Genomic DNA, 24,501 nt, shown 5'->3' on the forward strand with positions numbered 1-24,501 from the left:
AAATGACTAATGTATATCTGATTTTACTACCTTAGGAATGACTAATGTATATCTGATTTTACTACCTTAGAAATGACTAATGTATATCTGATTTTACTACCTTAGTAATGACTAATGTATATCTGATTTTACTACCTTAGAAATGACTAATGTATATCTGATCTTACTACCTTAGTAATGACTAATGTATATCTGATTTTACTACCTTAGAAATGACTAATGTATATCTGATTTTACTACCTTAGAAATGACTAATGTATATCTGATCTTACTACCTTAGAAATGGACTAATGTATATCTGATTTACTACCTTAGGAAATGACTAATGTATCTCTGATTTTACTACCTTAGAAATGACTAATGTATATCTGATTTTACTACCTTAGTAATGACTAATGTATATCTGATACTACCTTAGAATACCTTAAGTAATGACTTAGGAATGACTAATGTATATCTGATTTTACTACCTTAGTAATGACTAATGTATATCTGATTTTACTACCTTAGGAATGACTATTGTATATCTGATTTTACTACCTTAGAAATGACTAATGTATATCTGATTTTACTACCTTAGGAATGACTAATGTATATCTGATTTTACTACCTTAGGAAGACTAATGTAATGACTTACCTTGAATGACTAATGTATATCTGATTTTACTACCTTAGAATGACTAATGTATATCTGATTTTACTACCTTAGAAATGACTATCTGATTTATGTATATCTGATTTTACTACCTTATAAATGACTAATGTATATATGAATGACTACCTTAGAAATGTATATCTACTTAATTGCATCAATGATATTTTATGATTTATACTTAGAATGACTAATGTACTCTGATATTTACTTACCCTTAGTAATGACTAATGTATATCTGATTTTACTACCTTAGAAATGATTAATTTATATTCTGATTTTATACTACTTAAGTAATGACTAATGTGTATCTGATCTTACTACCTTAGAAATGAACTAATTGTTATAGTAATGATTCTGTATCTCTGATTACTATACTACCTATAGTAATGACTAATATTTGTATCTTCTGATTTATGTACGGTGAGAATTTGGTTTGATACAAAACAAGAGTCACATGTGCACTCATTACTATAGAAGAAGTCAATACATAATCCAAAATAGATTTATTACGGAGTAAACATGCACCATATGGACGTCCTACATACATATACATACACACATAGCACCAAAACAAAAATCAATTTACAACAATGCTGTACTGGTGAACAAAATATGCTGCAGTGACAAAAAACATAACATAATGCCTGGTCCCAATCAAATTATAACAAAAGTTTACAATTTTTTTTACATTGCTGAATTAAATTATGAAATTGTCATACTTAAGTTGCCATAGTAACACTGACATAACAACATATAAACCGCTAGACTACATTTGTAAAATATTGTTTTATGTGATCAGATTTTACCAGGATGACATACAAGTTACCTATCACAATGTCATAACTAAACTTACTTTCAATTCCTAACATATCCAGAAATACAATGAGCCATGCATTTGTTTTCAACGGATAGAAACTTGCAGTTATTCCTCAATTTCTCTCTCTCTCTCCCTCTACCCCTCTCTCTTTCACTTTACTACACTTCAATAAATATGGTGATTTAAAATTCACTACTTGTTAACTTTCACTTTACCTTTGTTTTATACTATTGATCATGCGCCAGAATACAGGATTCAGTTTATTCCAATCGTTGCAATGATTGAACATTTTCTTGCTTTATGATATAAACACAGCAGTAAAAGATACGATAGAACAATTCTGTTAAATTGTCAATCCAAATCAATGACATTACCATAACCAACCTACTAACATCACTGTTTGTGACGGGTTAATACTAATCTCAAAACGAGACCGTAATTCAACGGAAATCATTGTCGACAATTCGTTTATAACTGCAAAAGATATAAAGAGCACTTGATGTACACAGTTATACTGTTTGAAAATGAGTCTGAACCATTGATAACAATTTAATGCCACACTCAGCACAAAGTAAACATATTCATAAAGTACTACACTATAAAGCAAATATAGTTTTCACGATTTTGTGTGACATTTTTATGGTCAAGAATTTAATCCGCAAAATATTGAGAAATTTATGAATACCGGGTATATGTTTCCCCATAGCCAAACCACATAATTTTGAAATAGGCTGAAATTTGTTTGATTTCCACATTTTTAGACAGTCACAGAAATGTTCACCTACAAAAATAACCGGCTACATGGCATCTTCAGTATTTTGATTGATATGACACGACTGTTTAGAACAAATCCTATGGCAACGTGAACACATTCATAGAAAATGACTACGGGTAATACTGTACAAGGGACAAAATGGTTTTTTGTTTAACGTTATCAACAGGGTGATTTAAGACTGACCAGGTGGTGTAATATACATTTGACCTTTCACCTATAGCTTATAGGCAACTAGGGTTTGATCCTCCTCCATATGGATCTGAAAAGATCAGGGTTCATTTAATCACAATATTTTATTTAATTGTTTAATAACTTTGCGAATACGAACTTTACAAAAGTCTATAAATATCGAAAGTTTAAAACTTAAAGAAGGCGGATAAAATATGTAGAACACTCTAAATACTTTTTCTATGCCAAAAATACAATAAGTCACAGACCATACAACTTTAATGATTTTAAATAGGTAAATTATTTTTATCAAAACAATGTTCTGATGATGCCGACTTTGCATATTACAGAGTTACCTACCTTGAGGGTAGGTATCCAGTGTTAATTTGTGAGCGAAACTTGCATCATTTTCTCAGAAAAGCGTGACAAATATGACGCTATGCTCGCAAACACATGACATCACAACCAATACCAAACCACAAGAGCAGATAACTATGTAATATACAAATACAAAATAGGAGAACACATACCACATGGCCACCAGTGATCATGTTTATCCTGAGTAAATCAATCAGGTGGGAAACAGGGAGATAAATTCAATACAAAATTATAACGACAATATATTCACAATTATAAGCAGGCACTGCACCTCAAACAGAATGTAAGCTACACCCAAAGTCATACAATCTGTTACTCAATCTGTTACTAATGACCCAACAAAAAGATATCAAAAACATGAACAAGAAATCTCAGCATTCAGTGTTTCCTAGCACTTCCACGCTACATCATACAAAATTACAATGCTTAACAAGGAGAAAGACAAAACCTCTACCAAAATAAATATTATTGACAAATAAAAAATACATGTTGATAAGAGACTGACATGATCAGCTTCTCCAAACCATTACATATTTAAGGATAAACAGAAACTTTTGTATTTTCTATTCCCAAAATCATTCACAATTTGAACTACACATAGTATAAAATTTTCCTTTAAGTATGATGAGACCTTTATGTCCATCCAAGCATATTTCAGAGAAAATGAAGTCCTTCTTTAAAGTGAATAGTCGGGCAAAGAAAACCAGTCTAAATGCTTTCATTGGCCTTCCAAAAGTTCTCACATATTAATATGCGACGGTCAAGTTCTACATAGTTTCCCAGTTCTGACCATTAAAGTAAAGAAAAGTTGAAAGCATTGAAAGCGAGGCTGCGTGGAAATGTAACCACGGACATAGTGAGCCGGGAGGACGTTTTAGAATTCCCATACTTTAAATCAATTTCTTCGTACGCAGACAGATTTTGACTAGAGATTTTATTTTTCCATTTCATAAGAAATTATACTGGATACATTCACACCATTTTTTACCGACTTTAGCCATCCTTGCCCGACTGTTCTTCTTTATTCTCAGACAGGCTATTTCATTTTATGTAGCCACGAGTGTAAGATTATATTTATCACATAACTAGATTTTGTGGAAATATAGACAAAACTTTGAGTTTCGTTTTTATATAAGGGTGTCGGAATAAGACTCAGATTTAATGTTTCCGTCAATTAAGACAATCATGTGATGTCATATTATGATTATAACCTCATTATTTCCAATGATGTCATAAAAGTGTTATTGCACAAGTGTCTTATGACATTAATGACATGGTTGTATGCATGACTGAACAGACAAGTTATGTGAAAAAACATGTTTAATAGCCTTTTTGCATTTAAGCCAGTTTATTCGACAGATAGGAGTACTAGATCAACTTTACCTAAATACCTGTCCAATTCACAGGCCAATACAGTAGGAAAATCTGACTGCATTTTTCACGTTCATATTGAAACAAAGGTATGTTGATAGATTATTTTGTATTTGAAGTTGTGTTTTCCATGTAGAAAATTTATTTAAAAATATACATGTATTGTTATTAGATATGTGCATATTTATCCATGTTTGACAGAATATGGGCGACTTTAGTAGAGGCAGGTGTACCTCTTCCCCGTGATCCAATTCATGATTATACAGCTATACTTCGAATATAGAACTAATTTGATTTCATCAAACCAATTCCCATTCATCTTAGTTTTCATACAAACTTAATTTTAAAATCATTTATAACTGAATTGTCTCATTTGATAATTAGTTATGATAATTCCCTGATATCTTTATAGATCTCCAGTCTCTGAACTGGACATCTGACTTGGATCCATATACTTCTCATCTATTTTATCCAACTTGTCATACCAGTGGTTATAAGCTAGCAGGGCAATATTTCTTCCAGCTATAGCCTCCATTTCCATGGCGGACGCGGCTAACTCTATAGCATTAACGTAATACAATCTCTCATTTAATAGGAACGGCGGTAAATCGTCAGTTTTCTTAAAATTATATTCAGGATAGGCCATCCATGAGACTGTTTGAATCTCTTCTATGGATTTGAAGTAAAGTTTTACTTCCTCCTGAGTGAGTTCTCTGTTGGAGAAAATCTTTCCCACAATGTTACCATCAATAGGTGGAACTTTATCTGAGGTACTACTATAGTCCACAGGCAAGTGTTGTCCAAACGAATTCATCAGCAAGTTCATATTACATGTAAATACCTCATTCGTCATATCGATGGGATTATCCACTCCAAAATATGTACTATTTAATGTTCCGTGCACAAATGTCGCAACAGTTTTGTGATATTGCTGTGGAAAGTTGTGAATATCCTGTTGAAATCCCTCGAATTTAATGTCTGATATTCCGTCATGAAGAGGCGTTGCTATGACAACCATATCATATCGCTTGGTCTTGGCCTCACCATTTTTTTCTTTATAATAAACTTCATATAGGAATGGTTCATCTTCCAGAAATTCTACCATTTTTACCTCAGCGGGAATGACATTAACTTTTGAATGTTTGACAATGTTTTGTGGGACCTTTTTATTACCTCCCTTTACAGACCATAGTCCTGGTTCCACTCCCGCCATCGATATCGCTCCTGTCAAACACAAGTAGAACATGTATAAACAACAGGTAAAAATGCCATTGGCTTAACATTGTCTCAATGAAAAATAACAGAAAACTCATACAAACATAATAAATTTAGGGTTCAATTTTTTTATCATAATTAAAATTATTTTGTTAAAACAATGAAAAATTACAAACTTTAATTTCTGGTTCAATATCATTATCATTATTTTGATCAAACAATGAAAAATTACAAACTTAAATTTCTCGTTTTAAGTCTTTATCATAATTTTGGTCAAATAATGACAAAATTACATACTTTAATTTCTTGTTTAAAATCTCTATCATTGTTTTAAATCAAACAATAAAAAAAAAAAAAACACAAACTTTACTATGAAATAATTTATCAAAACAAATATTTGCCCCCCCCACTTGTATCTGTAAAACATCAAATGCTCTGCCTTAACATGAAATTGAAATGGTTGCAACAAGATGGGTCTGAGTATCTGCACAATCTCTTTATGTAAAGATCATAATCAAATATCTAAAAAAAGATGTTCCTCATTTAATATTCATGTCTGACAACCATTACATGACATAAATATTTCTTTGGAAATGTCACTGGTCCACAAAATACCACAAAATAATAAAATGGATTTTTACCAACAAAACCTGGAATCTCTAGACCCTGCCCGTAATTGGTCCTCATGGCGCCCAACACAAGTTCATGAATCATGGCTTCATGAAACCCTTCCTCTCGCATCACCATTAGTATAGACTTTTTAAGGTAATTAGCGAAGGATGGGTCCATAGCCGCTAACAATTCTGGAATGTTGGTGTATGCGAAGCCAGCATCCTGGGTCTTGTAAATCCTGGAATTAAAGGGGAGGTAACTGATTCAGATATCTGATCACATTACAATGTGTCTGAAGTAAGAGGATCACTTGTAAATTAATTTGTAGGGCACTGTATTGGTAACTGTATTAGCCTTGTGTTATGATGTGAAGCATGGAAGCAAAATTGAATTTGACAGATTCTGTGAATTTTTCTGATAATTATATTTACTTAAAAGCATTATATCAGATTTCAATATTTTATCCCAAATGAAACATTTTCAACTTATATAATTATCACAATACACTCTTAAAAACATTTGATAACAGTGATTATTTGAACTTTATATTTCTTCTATTTTTGTTTTTTTAATTGCTTAAACAAACCTTTTAAACTTGACCAGGAGGTCACTACTGACCCACTTTTGAAGATTGTAGATATCCATACCATACCGCCAGAACATTTTGGCCAAAGTGACCACAGTATAAGGACTAGTGGTCAGTACCATTTCCTCCCCATCAAATATTCCCATGGTTTGTCCAGACGATCGCTCTCTTTTCTCTAAGCCTGTAACCAAACATATATTTCTTTCCATCCATTGTTGTGTGATGCCAGATTACATTACATATAAACATTGTAACATATATTCTCTGAACATCTGGTACATGCTTAAGAATGAAGGTATAACTGAAGTATTCTGCTATATTTAAATACAGTGGATATCTCTTGTGACTTAACATACCTTCATGACAATGGAAACTATAGAATTTACTGAAGGCTTTGTACTTTATTCTTGTCCTCTGTTATTCCATGAATGTGTACATTATATGACTCTGTTGTATGCTACACCACCTATCAACTCTTTAAACATGTCTTATATATATAATACTGTATGGAGGTTTACTCCTTTCCACACACAAAAAATATGTAAAAAGATACTTCTAACCCACAGTCTTAGAACGGCTGACAAGTAAATATTCTATAAGATCTATAAGAGTTACTGCCCTTTTATTCACTTTATCCATTTTATTCTGTATTCTGGTCATATGTAAACAGGGAAACTCATATACATGTAATTATTTTTGACTGTTTTCAAGAGTGGCAAAGGCAATTACCCCTATGTGGATATACATTTGACATATATATTGTTTATACAGGCTCATAAAATTTTCAAATTTTCCACAAAGAGCAAATGGTGCAAAAAAACTTTCTCTCTATTAGACTTATGTTTACCAATCCCTGAAAAATATCAAAAGATTTGATGATCCTACAACTATTAAACCTCATCAATCTGAAAGGTTGTGTTACCTAGGATATTTGTAAAATTGACCATATAGAGATTGTCTGGGTGAATGATGGAGCCCCCAGACTCGTAGTCCCTGCTGTTGATGTTGATGGTTGCTAAGCGACCACCAATGGCGTTTTTTTCGTATAGATCTATAACAGCCTCACTGCCGAACTGTTCTCTCATGAAGTAGGCTGTAGAAGTTCCTCCAATACCACCTCCAACAATGGCTGCAAGTGGAAAGAGCAAACAATAACTTATTATATTATACATCGACAAGAAAAAATAGTCCAGTAGGCTATATAGCTAGTGTAATGGATAGCATAGCTTTTGGTCAGTAAATAAGTAAATTGTTTGAATTTGTTTTATTCTTTACCAAAGTAAAAAGAAGTGAGCATCCCTCTAACTACACTGCCTACTTCCTCCTTGTCTAGTCCGACAAAACCTGCCTGGGTATATTATGAAGCTTTTTTAAATTCTTTAGATCAAAAAAATGTCTGATTATATAGGCAGGTTTAGCAGACTAATCCTGGTGCTGCAGTTTACTCCCAAATAAAGCCCTTGGACACAGTTCAGTGGTTATTAACTTACATAAACGGTATAAAGCCAAAGGATATAAAATATGTATTAAGGAAATTTTACAACTAGTTAGAAGCTGTGACTGTGGCCTTCAGCAAAACAAGCATTGATACACAAACTTATTCAAGATATATATTCTTTCCAGAGATACCACAATACCAGTGTCCATATATACACTTTATATATATCCTGTTATCCTACAGATCATGCTATAATGTATTACCAAATTGGAGTCGGTCCACTTCCTTATTTGAATATTAAGTGTATATTTTAAAGAAACACTGTAAGGTGTAATTATTAGCATAGTTATGTTTTGTAATGGTGGTACATTTATATCAGAATACTAGCATTCTCAAATATCATTTTCAAGTTCGGGTCCAGACTTGTATTTTATATCTATTTTAAACTGAAGAGTATTTGGGTGTTAACATACCATCAAGCTTTGACCTCATCACTACCTGCAGTTGATAACATACAGTAACAGTATACTGGCCTGGGGCTGAGATCATATGCCTATCACTCATAGAAATTGACACAGGAAGTTTATGGATCTTAATGTAAACAGATATCCTAAGGCTAGTGCTACAGACGTATACAAGCGTTTTTAATTTCAGTTTTATGACTCTGTCTTTATTAGTGAAAGTAGAGATTGCTAAGCTGCTGGCAGGAATATAATATTTGCCAGGTGCAATAAAGTATATGAGCTGCAGATCACTTGGAAATGAGTTTATATATAGGTCCAGCTCAGAGCATTTTCTGTTAAATCTTTTGTCTCCAGAAGACCAAAACACTCTAACGTAATATTTAGTGGGTCAGTTATATGATTAGTTATAGTATATACGTAGAGGAGCTGGATTGATGAAAGGCAAAATTGTGCGTTTTTTTTCTTACAATCTATAAATGTTTTAAATGTGCCAAATGATCATTCATGCTGTCACACATTATCATGTGAATCTTATGATTCCAATGACGAAAAGTCACTGTCAGGGGGAAAAATCTCTTTTCCAGTTGACCATGCATTCTCAGTCTGCAGCATAGTCTGTTCCATCATTTGAATGTTCTGGTGGTTTTTTTAACCAGAATCACATCATCATTTAAATGAATAATACTGTTTGAGTTTGTCTTGCCATTGACGTTCTGTTGGCAAAGTATATGATTATTTATATAAGATAATAGGTATGACTAGGGCTTGATTATATTTTTTTTATTTTAAAATATTTATCTTCAGGATCAAAAAGTTTAGGCATCTACCATTGCAGCTAAAATAAAGAGTTAATAACTTAATTTGTATGTATGGATTTGGTAATTTTATGGTCAGAACTTGTATGTCAATATGCCAATTATTTCCCAAATTTTCTGTGTTTAATACCTAGAAAAGCCTTATTATTAGGCTTTTCATAATCATTTTCACAATTACTTGAGTACTGGGAACCAACCAGTAGTCGACTTGTAGCAGAACAGTAGTCGTAATTGTGTGCATATATATATAGTCTGAGATACTCTGGCTCGATATCAAACAGTGTCGACAAGTTTCGCCTTTTCATGTAGTAGTGCGCTCTTGGTCCGCGACTTTAAGCACTAGTCTGATGCCCACAACTAGTTATTTTACAGCCTGACTAGTGCCATTTGTAATGAACTAGTCCAATCTGACAAGTGGCTTCCCACCCGTTTAATATCAGTAAATACTATATTTAAGAGTGCTTGTTGAGTGCATTCTGTATGCGATTATTCAGTCTGGATGCATCACTTTGTGAGAATTTGCATTCACAAACACATCCAGACTGTAATTTGGGTAAAAAATTGAAAACTGATCATGACTAAAGTGCTGAAGCAAAACTCCTAATCGGCTGTACAGTTGGACTAACAAAATTTTAAGGTTTACTAGTCCAAATCACTAGCAGCAAAAAAAAATAAAAAATAACATCACAGACTGCGCTCTGGCCAGGTCCTACACCAGACATCTATTTGTCATAATGTCCAAGTCTGCATGGTGTCAGGGCCCCGAGTATCTCCGGCTAGTGCATATTTAACTACTGTTGTAGCGGAAAAAATATTACCTTCTGACTAACTTTCAGAAATTGATATATTTTCCACTACAACAGTAGCTAGTGCATATTCTATTATGCGTCCAGATTTCCGAATGTCTGGAGCTATTGTCGAATACTTAATGATGGTGTTATTTTGTTTATATGGAAATAATGTGTTTCATGAGATGCAAACAATTATTTTTTTTCCAAAATCACAACTACCGGTATGGTCCCAGTACAGTCTGGAGCTATCAACCATATGTTGGAATTTAGACTTCTAGAATTACTATTGCAAAACTAATTTTGGGATAATATTCAAAACTATATACAAACATGAAAACGTTAATATATTAATGATAATTTCAATACCTATATGTGGAGGTCTTGATTCTTCTTCCGCTTCAACATTAACGCCAATAATCAAACATATCAAACAGACCGTCGTGAATGCTGTGGGGGCCGCCATTTTCATTATTTTTCTTATTGCGTTAGTTTCGTATTTCAGTTTATTTCTGGTAATTTTCCAATAAAAGATAATCATTGAACAAATCAGAATAATGGTTTTGATATTTAAATATATTTTGATATCATGCTGTAGTATTTTGATCTAAGAAATAATCAAACAACAAAATATCATATCCGAAAATATTCTGCTATCTTTACTTGTTCCCGGTGTAAACAAAAAATATGGCGTCCACGTGCTTCCGTTTTACATGCAATCGAGTCAGAAATTTGCTTCAGAGGAAAGCTATTTTCCCATATGGAAACTACAGAAGACCAACACCGAAAATATTCTTCTTAGCGTCATTCGTCGCACTTTGCAGTGACAATGAACAGAGGAAATCGTCACTTACAGTGGAAAAACTGAAGGTGTGTCATGGTGTTAATGGAGCATTCTAATCTACCAGAGTTACTCCCCTTCCTTCATACTGTCAGATCAAGGGAAGTAACTCTGGTAGATTAGATGGTACTGGCGAATACTACTATATCAAATTTGAGATTATAAAGTTTTACCTTCGATTAGTTCAACCCACCGGAAATTAAACTCACGATATCTTGTAGCTGGATTGGACTGGGTCGATCATCGGTGACCAGGTAGCTCAGTCGGTAGAGCACTCGGCTAGTGTTCTGAGGGTCCCGGGTTCGAATCCCGGTCTGGCCACTACATTTTCTCCTCTCCTGTTACAGAATTGGTGTCCCACTAAATAACCCACGGTGGTGGTGTTTGGAAGGGTCCCGTATGTCTTCGGGGGCGAAGACTTCGAGAAAGGAGGGAGGAGTGTAGCGGGATTAGACTGGGTCCATCATCGGTGTCCTGAGGTAGCTCAGTCGGTAGAGCACTCGGCTAGTGTTCTGAGGGTACCGGGTTCGAATCCCGGTCTGGCCGCTACATTTTCTCCTCTTGTTACAATCTTATAATATAGCGTAAATAGCAGCAAAAAAGTCAAGTTACATTCAATCAACCCAGATATTGTTAGTATTTATACATGTAGTTAAAATTAAGCTATATATCAAAGAATATATGTATTGATAATGATTTCTCATTAACTTTGCCTTTATTACAGCATTTGTTGAAAGTTCATGCTAGTAAACATGCCATCATTTTAAACTGATCGCCATATGATCGTTTCTAAACGGAAATAGAAAAGTTCATGACCCGTTCTCAAAAGAGTTCGGAAAGACATTATGTAGTTAACTTAGGTAGTATAATGGTGTTCTTGGCAATGACTTTACAATGTCGCCTAATTTCCAATTGTTTGAAAAATGGGTTCCACTTAGCCATGTTCAATATTTATTTTGATTTTCATCAACATTGTCCGAATTGTTTCTCTCCATTTTGACTTTGATTATTAAAGTTTTATCTCTGCATGATTTACAACAGGAATTTATTTTCAAAATACTTCTAAATCAATAGAAAAAATCAGACAGATACACATATTGGGACTTTAAAACATGATTTTTGTGATGACACAAACACAAAATGATGGGAATTACAAAATCACAGGAAAATCTCCTACTATTACAAGGAGGCGCACAATTAAGATGTTTGGATTTCATCAAACAAAAACATGTTTTATCCATATGGTGAATAATGAACTGATGATCTAAACTGTTAAAGTGTTTGAATGATGAATGGTGACCTAATGGTCTAAACTGTTTAAATGATGAATAGTGACCTGATGGTCTAAACTGTTGGAGTGGTGAATGGTGACCTGATGGTATAAACTGTTGGAGTGGTGAATGGTGACCTGATGGTCTAAACTGTTGGAGTGGTGAATGGTGACCTAATGGTCTAAACTGTTGGAGTGGTGAATGGTGACCTGATGGTCTAAACTGTTGGAGTGGTGAATGGTGACCTGATGGTATAAACTGTTGGAGTGGTGAATGGTGACCTGATGGTCTAAACTGTTGGAGTGATGAATGGTGACCAAATGGTCTAAAGTGTTGGAGTGGTGAATGGTGACCTAATGGTCTAAACTGTTGAAGTTGTGAATGGTGACCTGATGGTATAAACTGTTGGAGTGGTGAATGGTAACCTGATGAACTAAACTGTTGGAATGGTGAATGGTGACCTGATGGTCTAAACTGTGGGAGTGGTGAATGGTAACCTGATGAACTAAACTGTTGGAGTGGTGAATGGTGACCTGATGGTCTAAACTGTTGGAGTGGTGAATGGTGACCAAATGGTCTAAATTGTTGAAGTTGTGAATGGTGACCTAATTGTCTTAACTGTGTGAGTGGTGAATGGTGACCTAATGGTCTAAACTGTGGGAGTGGTGAATGGTGACCTAATGGTATAAATTGTTGGAGTGGTGAATGGTGATCTAATGGTATAAACTGTTGGAGTGGTGAATGGTGACCTGATGGTCTAAACTGTTGGAGTGGTCTTAACTGTGGGAGTGGTGAATGGTGACCTAATGGTCTAAACTGTTGGAGTGGTGAATGGTGACCTAATGGTATAAACTGTTGGAGTGGTGAATGGTGACCTGATGGTCTAAACTGTTGGAGTGGTGAATGGTGACCTAATGGTCTAAACTGTTGGAGTGGTGAATGGTGACCTAATGGTCTAAACTGTTGAAGTTGTGAATGGTGACCTGATGGTCGAAACTGTGGGAGTGGTGAATGGTAACCTGATGAACTAAACTGTTGGAGTGGTGAATGGTGACCTGATGGTCTAAACTGTTGGAGTGGTGAATGGTGACCTAATGGTCTAAACTGTTGGAGTGGTGAATGGTGACCTGATGGTCTAAACTATTGGAGTGGTGAATGGTGACCTAATGGTATAAACTGTTAGAGTGGTGAATGGTGACCTGATGGTCTAAACTGTTGAAGTGGTGAATGGTGACCCAATGGTATAAACTGGTGGAGTGGTGAATGGTGACCCAATGGTATAAACTGGTGGAGTGGTGAATGGTGACCTGATGGTCTTAACTGTGGGAGTGGTGAATGGTGACCTAATGGTCTAAACTGTTGAAGTTGTGAATGGTGACCTGATGGTCTAAACTGTTGGAGTGGTGAATGGTGACCTAATGGTCTAAACTGTTGAAGTTGTGAATGGTGACCTGATGGTCTAAACTGTTGGAGTGGTGAATGGTGACCTTATGGTCTAAACTGTTGGAGTGGTGAATGGTGACCTGATGGTCTAAACTGTTGGAGTGGTGAATGGTGACCTAATGGTATAAACTGTTGGAGTGGTGAATGGTGACCTAATGGTCTAAACTGTTGGAGTGGTGAATGGTGACCTAATTGTATAAACTGTTGGAGTGATGAATGGTGACCTAATGGTCTAAACTGTTGAAGTAGTGAATGGTGACCCAATGGTATAAACTGTTGGAGTGGTGAATGGTGACCTGATGGTCTAAACTGTTGAAGTGGTGAATGGTGACCCAATGGTATAAACTGGTGGAGTGGTGAATGGTGACCTGATGGTCTAAACTGTGGGAGTGGTGAATGGTGACCTAATGGTCTAAACTGTTGGAGTGGTGAATGGTGACCTGATGGTCTAAACTGTTGGAGTGGTGAATGGTGACCTGATGGTCTAAACTGTTGGAGTGGTGAATGGTGACCTGATGGTCTAAGTTGTTGGAATGGTGACATAGTAGACTTGATGTCTGATTGTTTGAAATATGGCATCTGTTGGAAAGGTGAAATACAAACATAATTCAGTTAAAAAAAATTGCAGAATCCTAGCTGATAGTTGATTTATTATATATTTATCTAGTTGGAATATTCACAATGCAATATTGGCCTGTATGTGATAATATTTCTTATTATTTAGGAGTAAAACTTTTGAGTTGTATTTTCTAGAGTCCTGATCCTAGTACTCTTACTACAGAGTATCTTCTGAGGAATGCCAGTCTGACCTCACTGGACTCAACACTCAGACTTCTATCTGTCACAACAGTGGCTTTGTCAGACATAGAGAAGGAATATGCAAGGGTAAGTTATGTCTGAAGGACTGTTAGAACTGGTTGTATATGGTATAACAGAGGTTACACAACAAGAATTCCATACAATGATATTCCATATCCAACAACCACGAGTTGTGTAAGCTGTTTATTCCACAATTATTAGTATATCGCTTTAAGCTGATAGAAATACGAAGAGGATAAAGTAATTTGTTTGCCGTTTACTTCCCGCCAAGGATTCATCAAACCATTTTAATCAAGTTCAAGTCCATTTCAGACTTGTTTACTTTACCAAACTCACCAGTAAGATCCTTTTCTGTCTAAACGAGTAACACATATTATTATGTACCACGTTTTTGACACAACAACCACATCACATACTGTACGTTTTCCAACATCAGTTTTGACGTCAAGAAGCGATCACAACATAGAATGACATCACTCGATTATTGATGACGTTGACAAATGATGACATGGCACAGAAAATAAATAGTTCGGTCAGAGTTCATCGTGTCAGCCAATCAGAATGCGTACAAGTTTATACCATGTGTGGTATAAACAAATTGTTAAAAATCAGCTGCATTGTTTATTTGATACCCTGAGAGTTGAATAACACCGCTTATTGTGGTAGAATAATTTGTTCCTCTACATGTTTAGGAAAATTCTTTTAAGAGAGAAAAATCCAGTAAGAGTTGTGCTACCTGGTTGAAATTCCATTGTCTTTCTATCCATTTGTTTTTCGCCTTTGATGATAGTTTCGCCTTATCTTAATGAAAACAAGACTACGGTTTTACTTTTCTGGCTGTCGTGACATCAACAATTGCTTTAAAACCCAATTCTGACAAAGTCAGTCCTATCTGTTTAAACACACGTTTGTGCTAAAATTTGACAACATTAAAATAATTATATTAACAGTAATATTGTACTAGGTTCTGGTTCTTTGGGGCTGGTCCTGGTACTTTGGGGCTGGCCCTTGTACTTTGGGGCTGGTCCTGGTACTTTGGGGCTGGTCCTTGTACTTTGGGGCTGGTCCTGGTTTTGGGGCTGGTCCTTGTACTTTGGGGCTGGTCCTGGTACTTTGGGACTGGTCCTGGTACTTTGGGGGTAAAACTTTCTTGGTGTATTTTAATAATTTTTGTTCATGATGACTTTTTGACAATGTTGGTCTGAATTTGATCTTACTGAGACTTGATCAAGTTCTTATTAACATTAGATACTTTATCCATGGTATGTACAGGTGAGACAAGTTAATATATTTTATAATACTTGTTTTCTCTTTCAGTGGACATTTGTTCTGATAAAGTTTATGAAGTTCCGATTAACTGTCCTTGATAAGCCTAAAGAAGAGGAACATGTGTGGGATATGATATTACAGACTAGACATAAACTCAGCGAACTCAAGGAAAGACGACGAGTAAGTTATTACAGATTTGTTGAACTTTAGTAGAATTGCAGTTTGTTTACTCACACTTTCCTCCATATAATGATTAACTTTTTCGCCTAACAAACCTGTGTCATAGCGTGCAGAAATCTTTTTTGAAATGTTTTACCCATTTCTCTTAATTTTGGTTTACAGGATCTATTTAAGTTATATATAAAATACTTGATTATATTTGTATTAGTTATCACCCTTTGCATATTCCAGAATTTCTTTGAAACTTTGAAGATTTGATAGGATCCAGGTCCCAGCTCCATCAACATTCTCTAACTTTAAGGAACCTTAAATTCTCTATCGAAATGCATTACAAAATTTAAGGAAATTTCGTTAAATGAAAACATTTTCCTTAACTTCTATAATGCATTTTTCAGAATTTTAAGTTGAGTAATTCCTTAAAGTTATGAAACATTGATGACAACTAGGGCCATATATAGTTGTGTTTCCCTTAGTAGCATTTGTTCAAGCATTGAACTATCATTATATGGCTTATCAATAGTCTACAGAGTTGTCAGAATTTGGCAGACAATATTTGTAATGTACAAGCTAGGACAATTCTGCATTTGCATATTACAGAGTTATCTGCCCTTGCAGGTAGGTATTAATTGTGACATCATGTGTTTGTGAGTGTAACATCATACTTTTCAGAGAAAATGACGTGAATTGTGCTCACAAAATAATAACGAAACAATTGATACCTACCCACAAGGGAGCTAACTCTGTAATATGCAAAGACAGAATATGTACTGGTAATAGGAAGTTTTTGTCTTTTAATAAAATTTTGATGTTCATCATAGTTGCTCTATCAGGATAGTTTGAGGCTTATATTAACATCTATACCGTCAAACCTGTCTATAAAGACCACCCAAAGGACAGAGGTTTTTATAGCCAGGTGTTTTTATATAGAGGTAGTGCTAATTATAGGCAGGGTTCACTGTATAAGGTAGCCACCCATATATATCCTGAGAGCCTTTGCTGATCAGTTGCTCTGGTAAACTGGCCTCCATGGCAATATTATGGCCTTTATTTTTATTTCTTTTATTCTTATTATGTTAGTTTATATGGTGATGGAAATAGATCAAATCTGGATATTATCTGATAACGTTTTATGTGAAGTCATGGTCATGATATAGGACATAAAACTAACTAGATTGCTGATTATACATTTTTTTTACCTTTGAAATCTGAAAAAGTAGTCTTTGAAATTGGGTGATAAAATTTATCAAGATTTATGCTGATTTTTTAATGTAATTTGTATGCGGAAGTTTTTTTTAAAGCTTTCACATTTGCACACTATGATCCGCAAAAAAACAACAAAACAAAGGCCACTTGTTTCATGAACTCACATGAAATCAACTGTCCTTAAAAACCAAAATGAAGTTAAACCTAAAAGTAAACAAAACGGTTAAAACCGCTGTCAGTCCACTGCAAAACTTAAAATAAACTGAGTACTTTTGTACTTTAATATATAGTGAAAAAATGTTTTTCAGATTTTATAAGGACATTGTCCAATTTACACAAGTTCTAGTTAAGGATTTCTGAGTGTATATTAGTAACTGTCTTAAAATTGACATTTGACTGTGGTGCAAAGATAGACATAAAATAAAACTGCAGTAATCAAACAATGGTTCATTTATTTCAGTTGAATGATGGTCCTTTTAATGATTTTGATTGTAGGACTTGACCCTCCTGTACCAGACCGTAGTCACCATGGTTTCTTCAGCAGCTGAAGCAGCACTTATATCAGGTAAGTAGTGATGTACTTACCAGGTATTATCCTATTGTTTATTGATGTTAATCCTTTAATCTAAGTAAGTAGTGATGTACCTACCAGGTATTATCCTATTGTTTATTGATGTTAATCCTTTAATCTTAGTAAGTAGTGATGTACCTACCTCCTATGTATTATCCTAAATATTGTAGTAGTTATTACCCAGGTATTTCCTATTGATTATGTTAATCCTTTAATCTAAGTTAATAGTGATGTACCTACCAGGTATTATCCTATTGTTTATTGATGTTAATCCTTTAATCTTAGTAAGTAGTGATGTACCTACCAGGTATTATCCTATTGTTTATTGATGTTAATCCTTTAATCTTAGTAAGTAGTGATGTACCTACCAGGTATTATCCTATTGTTTCTTTATGTTAATCCTTTAATCTAAGTAAGTAGTGATGTACCTACCAGGTATTATCCTATTGTTTTATTGATGTTAATCCTTTAATCTTAGTAAGTAGTGATGTACCTACCAGGTATTATCCTATTGTTTATTGATGTTAATCCTTTAATCTTAGTAAGTAGTGATGTACCTACCAGGTATTATCCTATTGTTTATTGATGTTAATCCTTTAATCTTAGTAAGTAGTGATGTACCTACCAGGTATTATCCTATTGTTTATTGATGTTAATCCTTTAATCTTAGTAAGTAGTGATGTACCTACCAGGTATTATCCTATTGTTTATTGATGTTAATCCTTTAATCTAAGTAAGTAGTGATGTACCTACCAGGTATTATCCTATTGTTTATTGATGTTAATCCTTTAATCTAAGTAAGTAGTGATGTACCTACCTGGTATTATCCTATTGTTTATTGATGTTAATCCTTTAATCTAAGTAAGTAGTGATGTACCTACCAGGTATTATCCTATTGTTTATTGATGTTAATCCTTTAATCTATAGTAAGTAGTGATGTACCTACCAGGTATTATCCTATTGTTTATTGATGTTAATCCTTTAATCTAAGTAAGTAGTGATGTACCTACCAGGTATTTTTCCTATTGTTTATTTATGTTAATCCTTTAATCTAAGTAAGTAGTGATGTACCTACCAGGTATTATCCTATTGTTTATTGATGTTAATCCTTTAATCTAAGTAAGTAGTGATGTACCTACCAGGTATTATCCTATTGTTTATTGATGTTAATCCTTTAATCTAAGTAAGTAGTGATGTACCTACCAGGTATTATCCTATTGTTTCTTTATGTTAATCCTTTAATCTTAGTAAGTAGTGATGTACCTACCAGGTATGTATATCCTATTGTTTATTGATGTTAATCCTTTAATCTAAGTAATTAGTGATGTACCTACCAGGTATTATCCTATTGTTTCTTTATGTTAATCCTTTAATCTAAGTAAGTAGTGATGTACCTACCAGGTATTATCCTATTGTTTATTGATGTTAATCCTTTAATCTTAGTAAGTAGTGATGTACCTACCAGGTATTATCCTATTGTTTCTTTATGTTAATCCTTTAACCTTAGTAAGTAGTGATGTACCTACCAGGTATTATCCTATTGTTTATTGATGTTAATCCTTTAATCTAAGTAAGTAGTGATGTACCTACCAGGTATTATCCTATTGTTTCTTTATGTTAATCCTTTAACCTTAGTAAGTAGTGATGTACCTACCAGGTATTATCCTATTGTTTATTGATGTTAATCCTTTAATCTTAGTAAGTAGTGATGTACCTACCTGGTATTATCCTATTGTTTATTGATGTTAATCCTTTAATCCTAAGTAAGTAGTGATGTACCTACCAGGTATTATCCTATTGTTTCTTTATGTTAATCCTTTAATCTAAGTAAGTAGTGATGTACCTACCTGGTATTATCCTATTGTTTATTGATGTTAATCCTTTAATCTAAGTAAGTAGTGATGTACCTACCAGGTATTATCCTATTGTTTTCTTTATGTTAATCCTTTAATCTAAGTAAGTAGTGATGTACCTACCAGGTATTATCCTATTGTTTATTGATGTTAATCCTTTAATCTAAGTAAGTAGTGATGTACCTACCAGGTATTATCCTATTGTTTATTGATGTAATATCCTTTAATCTAAGTAAGTAGTGATGTACCTACCAGGTATTTTCCTATTGTTTTTTTATGTTAATCCTTTAATCTAAGTAATAGTGATGTACCTACCAGGTATTTTCCTATTGTTTATTTATGTTAATCCTTTAATCTAAGTAAGTAGTGATGTACCTACCAGGTATTATCCTATTGTTTATTGATGTTAATCCTTTAATCTTAGTAAGTAGTGATGTACCTACCAGGTATTATCCTATTGTTTATTGATGTTAATCCTTTAATCTTAGTAAGTAGTGATGTACCTACCAGGTATTATCCTATTGTTTATTGATGTTAATCCTTTAATCTTAGTAAGTAGTGATGTACCTACCAGGTATTATCCTATTGTTTATTGATGTTAATCCTTTAATCTTAGTAAGTAGTGATGTACCTACCTGGTATTATCCTATTGTTTTTTTATGTTAATCCTTTAATCTTAGTATGTGATTGTACCTTACCAGGTATTATCCTATTGTTTATTGATGTTAATCCTTTAATTTAGTAAGTAGTGATGTACCTACCAGGTATTATCCTATTGTTTCTTTGATGTTAATCCTTTAATCTAAGTAAGTAGTGATGTACCTACCAGGTATTATCCTATTGTTTATTGATGTTAATCCTTTAATCTTAGTAAGTAGTGATGTACCTACCAGGTATTATCCTATTGTTTATTGATGTTAATCCTTTAATCTTAGTAAGTAGTGATGTACCTACCAGGTATTATCCTATTGTTTATTGATGTTAATCCTTTAATCTTAGTAAGTAGTGATGTACCTACCTGGTATTATCCTATTGTTTATTGATGTTAATCCTTTAATCTTAGTAAGTAGTGATGTACCTACCAGGTATTATCCTATTGTTTATTGATGTTAATCCTTTAATCTAAGTAAGTAGTGATGTACCTACCAGGTATTATCCTATTGTTTATGATGTTAATCCTTTAATCTTAGTAAGTAGTGATGTACCTACCAGGTATTATTCCTATTGTTTATTGATGTTAATCCTTTAAATCTTAGTAAGTAGTGATGTCTACCAGGTATTATCCTAGTGATGTTATCCCCTTAGTAAGTAGTGATGTACCTACAGGTATTATCCTACTGTCCCACATACTTTAACTACTGCCGGATAAATGTTAATCCGTTTAATGCTTTATCCGTCAATACGATTCACGTGAATTTGTTCCATATCTGACGGCACTTTTTCTAACTTGACCCAGAACCTTACCTTGTATTGAATCCATTCAGTCCCGCTTGACGTCACATTCATCGAAATGACGTCATTTTTTACGCTATCGAAAATCTCAGTATGGGCGGTTGCCGTCTTTTTTCCTTGGCTCATGACAAAGGTATGTATTGTTAAGTAATTTCTTTAATGGGTATTTTATTGTTATTTTGAGTATTTCATTTCCTTTACAGTGATTTATCACACTGAATAGAATTACGGTGACTGTTGTGAATGCGCTTATTTATTTCCCACGGCAGTAAAAAGGTGTTGCACTACTCATTCGGTTAAGTGAATGAATCTTTTACCTCCGCATCAAAGAATCGTCTCGCTTCGAGCGAAACAAAGTAAGGAACTGTCAATTTGCTTTCGTTTTGAATGCCATAATGGTTGCAGGATAAACAGAATACACGGTTAGTATCTTACAATACAAGGTTTATTTTGGTGCTCGAACACGGAAAGCCGAGATGACTACGGCAAAGCCTCGTCATACTCGGCTTTCCTAAGTCTCGCACCAAAATAAACCTTGTATTGTAAGATACTAACCGTGTATCCTATTGTTTATTGATGTTAATCCTTTAATCTTAGTAAGTAGTGATGTACCTACCAGGTATTATCCTATTGTTTATTGATGTTAATCCTTTAATCTTAGTAAGTAGTGATGTACCTACCTGGTATTATCCTATTGTTTATTGATGTTAATCCTTTAATCTTAGTAAGTAGTGATGTACCTACCAGGTATTATCCTATTGTTTATTGATGTTAATCCTTTAATCTTAGTAAGTAGTGATGTACCTACCTGGTATTATCCTATTGTTTATTGATGTTAATCCTTTAATCTAAGTAAGTAGTGATGTACCTACCAGGTATTGTCCTATTGTTTCTTTATGTTGATCCTTTAACCTTAGTAAGTATTACAATGTACAATATTTATGTTATCCAATCTTTTAAAATTTAATTGGTACATTTTCAAGACTTTTTCCATGAAGAAGAAATGTAAAGCTAGCTTTAGAATCCTACACTATATACCGGTACATGTGTTCTGGAGACAGGTACATATTTCTCACATAATTTGCTGAATTATCATACAAAGGTCTTTGGAACTAGATAATTGTGACATGCTTTTACAGCATACTTTATTTTTCAATGTATTGTTACTTTATTATCAGGTGTAGAATATCAGGTATCCTCCGCTAACGAGGCTATGCAAAGCTCACAGATGTACTTGAGGGGAGTGCAGGAAGCAAGTCTGGAGGCAGAAAAGGAAATGACAGATATCCAGGTAGAAACCATCGCCAAAGAAAGCAAACATGCCGAGGAAGAGGAAAAGAAAAGTCAAGGAACGGAAAAAGAGGATCTGATCCAGAAGGAAGGAACGGAGGAGAGAAAGGGGAAGGAAAAACTCCAGGAGACTGATGCAATGGAAAGTTCAGTAGTATCAGAGGACATTTTAAAGGAGATAAAGATGCATGACCTTGACAGACTGACAAAGAACAATTACGCCACCTTTGTAGATGATGAAGGAGAGAACTGCACAGACAGCAGTGAGAGTGATGTTATATTTAACGAGAACATAGAGGTGGACGCAGATGACAATGCGACAGAAAAAGAAATATTTCAAGAGGAAATCAAAAAAGATAAATTTGATCCAGATCAGTGGAAAGAAAGTTGAAAAAAAATATTCCAGAATTTATGATACAGATAATATTTAATAATTATTCCAGAATTTAAAATCCAGTTAAATGACAAGTATTGGCCTTGCATCATACTGTATTTTGTGTAATTTTTTACCTTGCCATGAGGAGGATTCTGGCAAAATCTTTTTAAATCTTTAAATTCAGTACTTCTATGACTAAATATGTATTAGCAATGTAAATGTCATGCATCAAAAGAATGGAGTTGTTATATTTTTGGGTCCTGATCCTCGACCCCAGATAAAAGACAAAATTTATGTAAAACAGTCCCCTTTCCTAAAAAGATGTTGGAGATCAACTGTGAATAAAGATCAATTCATCACTTTATGAATATCAAAATGCTTCATGTTTACCCTCCTACTAGTCGTAGTCCCTTAGTTCTGCTCAAATTCAAATTCTTTTTTTAACTTTTGGCTTTCCAGCCAATTAGTTTTGTACAGAAGTATATATTATAGAAATGAATTACAGATGTACAGAAGTATATATTATAGAAATGAATTACAGATGTACAGAAGTATATATTATAGAAATGAATTACAGATGTACAGAAGTATATATTATAGAAATGAATTACAGATGTACATTAATTCTGAGTAAAACCATCTAGACTTAAATACTTAATATATAACTAACCTATTACAATATCAAAATTATTTGTAATAATTATAAGATAGTATCTTAATTAACCCTGTTGCTGCCACAGCATAAGTTCGAAGGTGCCAACACTGTGGCGAGTATAATAATAACACACAGGGAATAACGACGATATAAAGATTATCATTGGGTAGTCCTGATTCACATGGTTTAACCATACACTGTGTATCTATTTGTTATTCATATGAACATAAAGTTTTAGGCCTAAAGGACAAATCAAATGTCTGGTACAAGTATTGCAATAAAGTTAAACAAAACTAAAGCTAACTTTTATTTTTGTAATGTCACATTTCTAAAGCTAACATAAATTTTGTAAAACATGTAGATGTATTAGGATTCAGGTCTTGGGTCACTTGAATAGAATCACCATGGTGACTTGCATATAAATTGAATCGATTTGAGAACACTTGGTGTACTGCTCCTATAGCTCTCCAATGAGTCTGAAAACTGAGTCAATTTGGCTTTTATATATATAGAGAGAGAGAGGATGGTGGTCCAGGCGTTTCGTCATTCTACCAATAACTCTCTATATCTGTACTACAAGTTCAAATCTCATTTATAAGACAATTTCCAGATACTGACAATCTGTCAGTTATGTTTCTCTGTGTGCTAATAGCCTAATAATTAATTTATAAAGTCGGCATACATATTAGCTCATTATCATTCATTCATCTTAAGTCGACCGTGCACTATTTACTCATGTATGCAAAATGCATGATGAACACAAATCTTGGTTCCGAGTTGTACAAGAACTAGGTCGACAGGCGGCCATCTTGAATTTTGATAATTAAAGTTTGTTAGTTCTGATTCACAGAGAGTACTGAGGGACCTTTTATCATACCTAGTACGTATACAAGTTGTTCTTGATCTCTAGTTCTGCATTTGCTTTTGGAAGGCATAACACATAACTGATTAAGACAGACATTTTGGATTTTGAGGATGGACGTTTCTTACTGCTATTCTATGAATGTACAGAAGGGATTTCTCAAACTTCATTTGTAGGTTCCCCATGGTCACCAGTTTTGCATTTTGTGAGTAAGCTAGGAAAATGACCATCAGATGCCATCATCGATTCTGACAACTGTTATTTGTTATATCTCTTGTTCAAATTGAACGTTCAGAAACAATACAGTCAATCAAGCATCACCTTAAATACTGAC

At 34.0% G+C, this 24,501-nt stretch overlaps 2 protein-coding genes across 3 annotated transcripts; one reads left to right on the forward strand and one right to left on the reverse strand.

The window, feature by feature from the left end:
- Positions 1 to 1,141: 1,141 nt before the first annotated feature.
- On the reverse strand, positions 1,142 to 14,877 carry LOC138329529 (prenylcysteine oxidase 1-like). 2 transcript variants are annotated; one of them, XM_069276591.1, is made up of 5 exons: positions 14,793 to 14,877; positions 7,500 to 7,706; positions 6,578 to 6,758; positions 6,021 to 6,229; positions 1,142 to 5,388 (listed from the first exon to the last, which is right to left on the reverse strand). In XM_069276591.1, the coding sequence occupies exons 2-5, from the start codon at positions 7,660 to 7,662 to the stop codon at positions 4,571 to 4,573; spliced, it is 1,371 nt and encodes a 456-aa protein (XP_069132692.1). In that variant the 5' UTR covers positions 7,663 to 7,706; positions 14,793 to 14,877; the 3' UTR covers positions 1,142 to 4,570. The 2 variants fall into 2 exon arrangements, with proteins under 2 accessions (XP_069132692.1, XP_069132691.1); XM_069276590.1 differs by lacking the exon at positions 14,793 to 14,877 and adding an exon at positions 10,452 to 10,642.
- LOC138329530 (diablo IAP-binding mitochondrial protein-like) lies at positions 10,758 to 23,014 on the forward strand. The gene is made up of 5 exons (XM_069276592.1): positions 10,758 to 10,952; positions 14,391 to 14,522; positions 15,774 to 15,905; positions 17,604 to 17,673; positions 22,163 to 23,014. Exons 1-5 carry the CDS (start codon positions 10,770 to 10,772, stop codon positions 22,663 to 22,665), a joined length of 1,020 nt encoding a protein of 339 aa, XP_069132693.1. The 5' UTR covers positions 10,758 to 10,769; the 3' UTR covers positions 22,666 to 23,014.
- The last annotated feature ends 1,487 nt before the right edge of the window (positions 23,015 to 24,501 follow it).

This window comes from Argopecten irradians, chromosome 8 (genome assembly GCF_041381155.1).
Source record: "Argopecten irradians isolate NY chromosome 8, Ai_NY, whole genome shotgun sequence".
Lineage (NCBI taxonomy): Eukaryota > Metazoa > Mollusca > Bivalvia > Pectinida > Pectinidae > Argopecten > Argopecten irradians.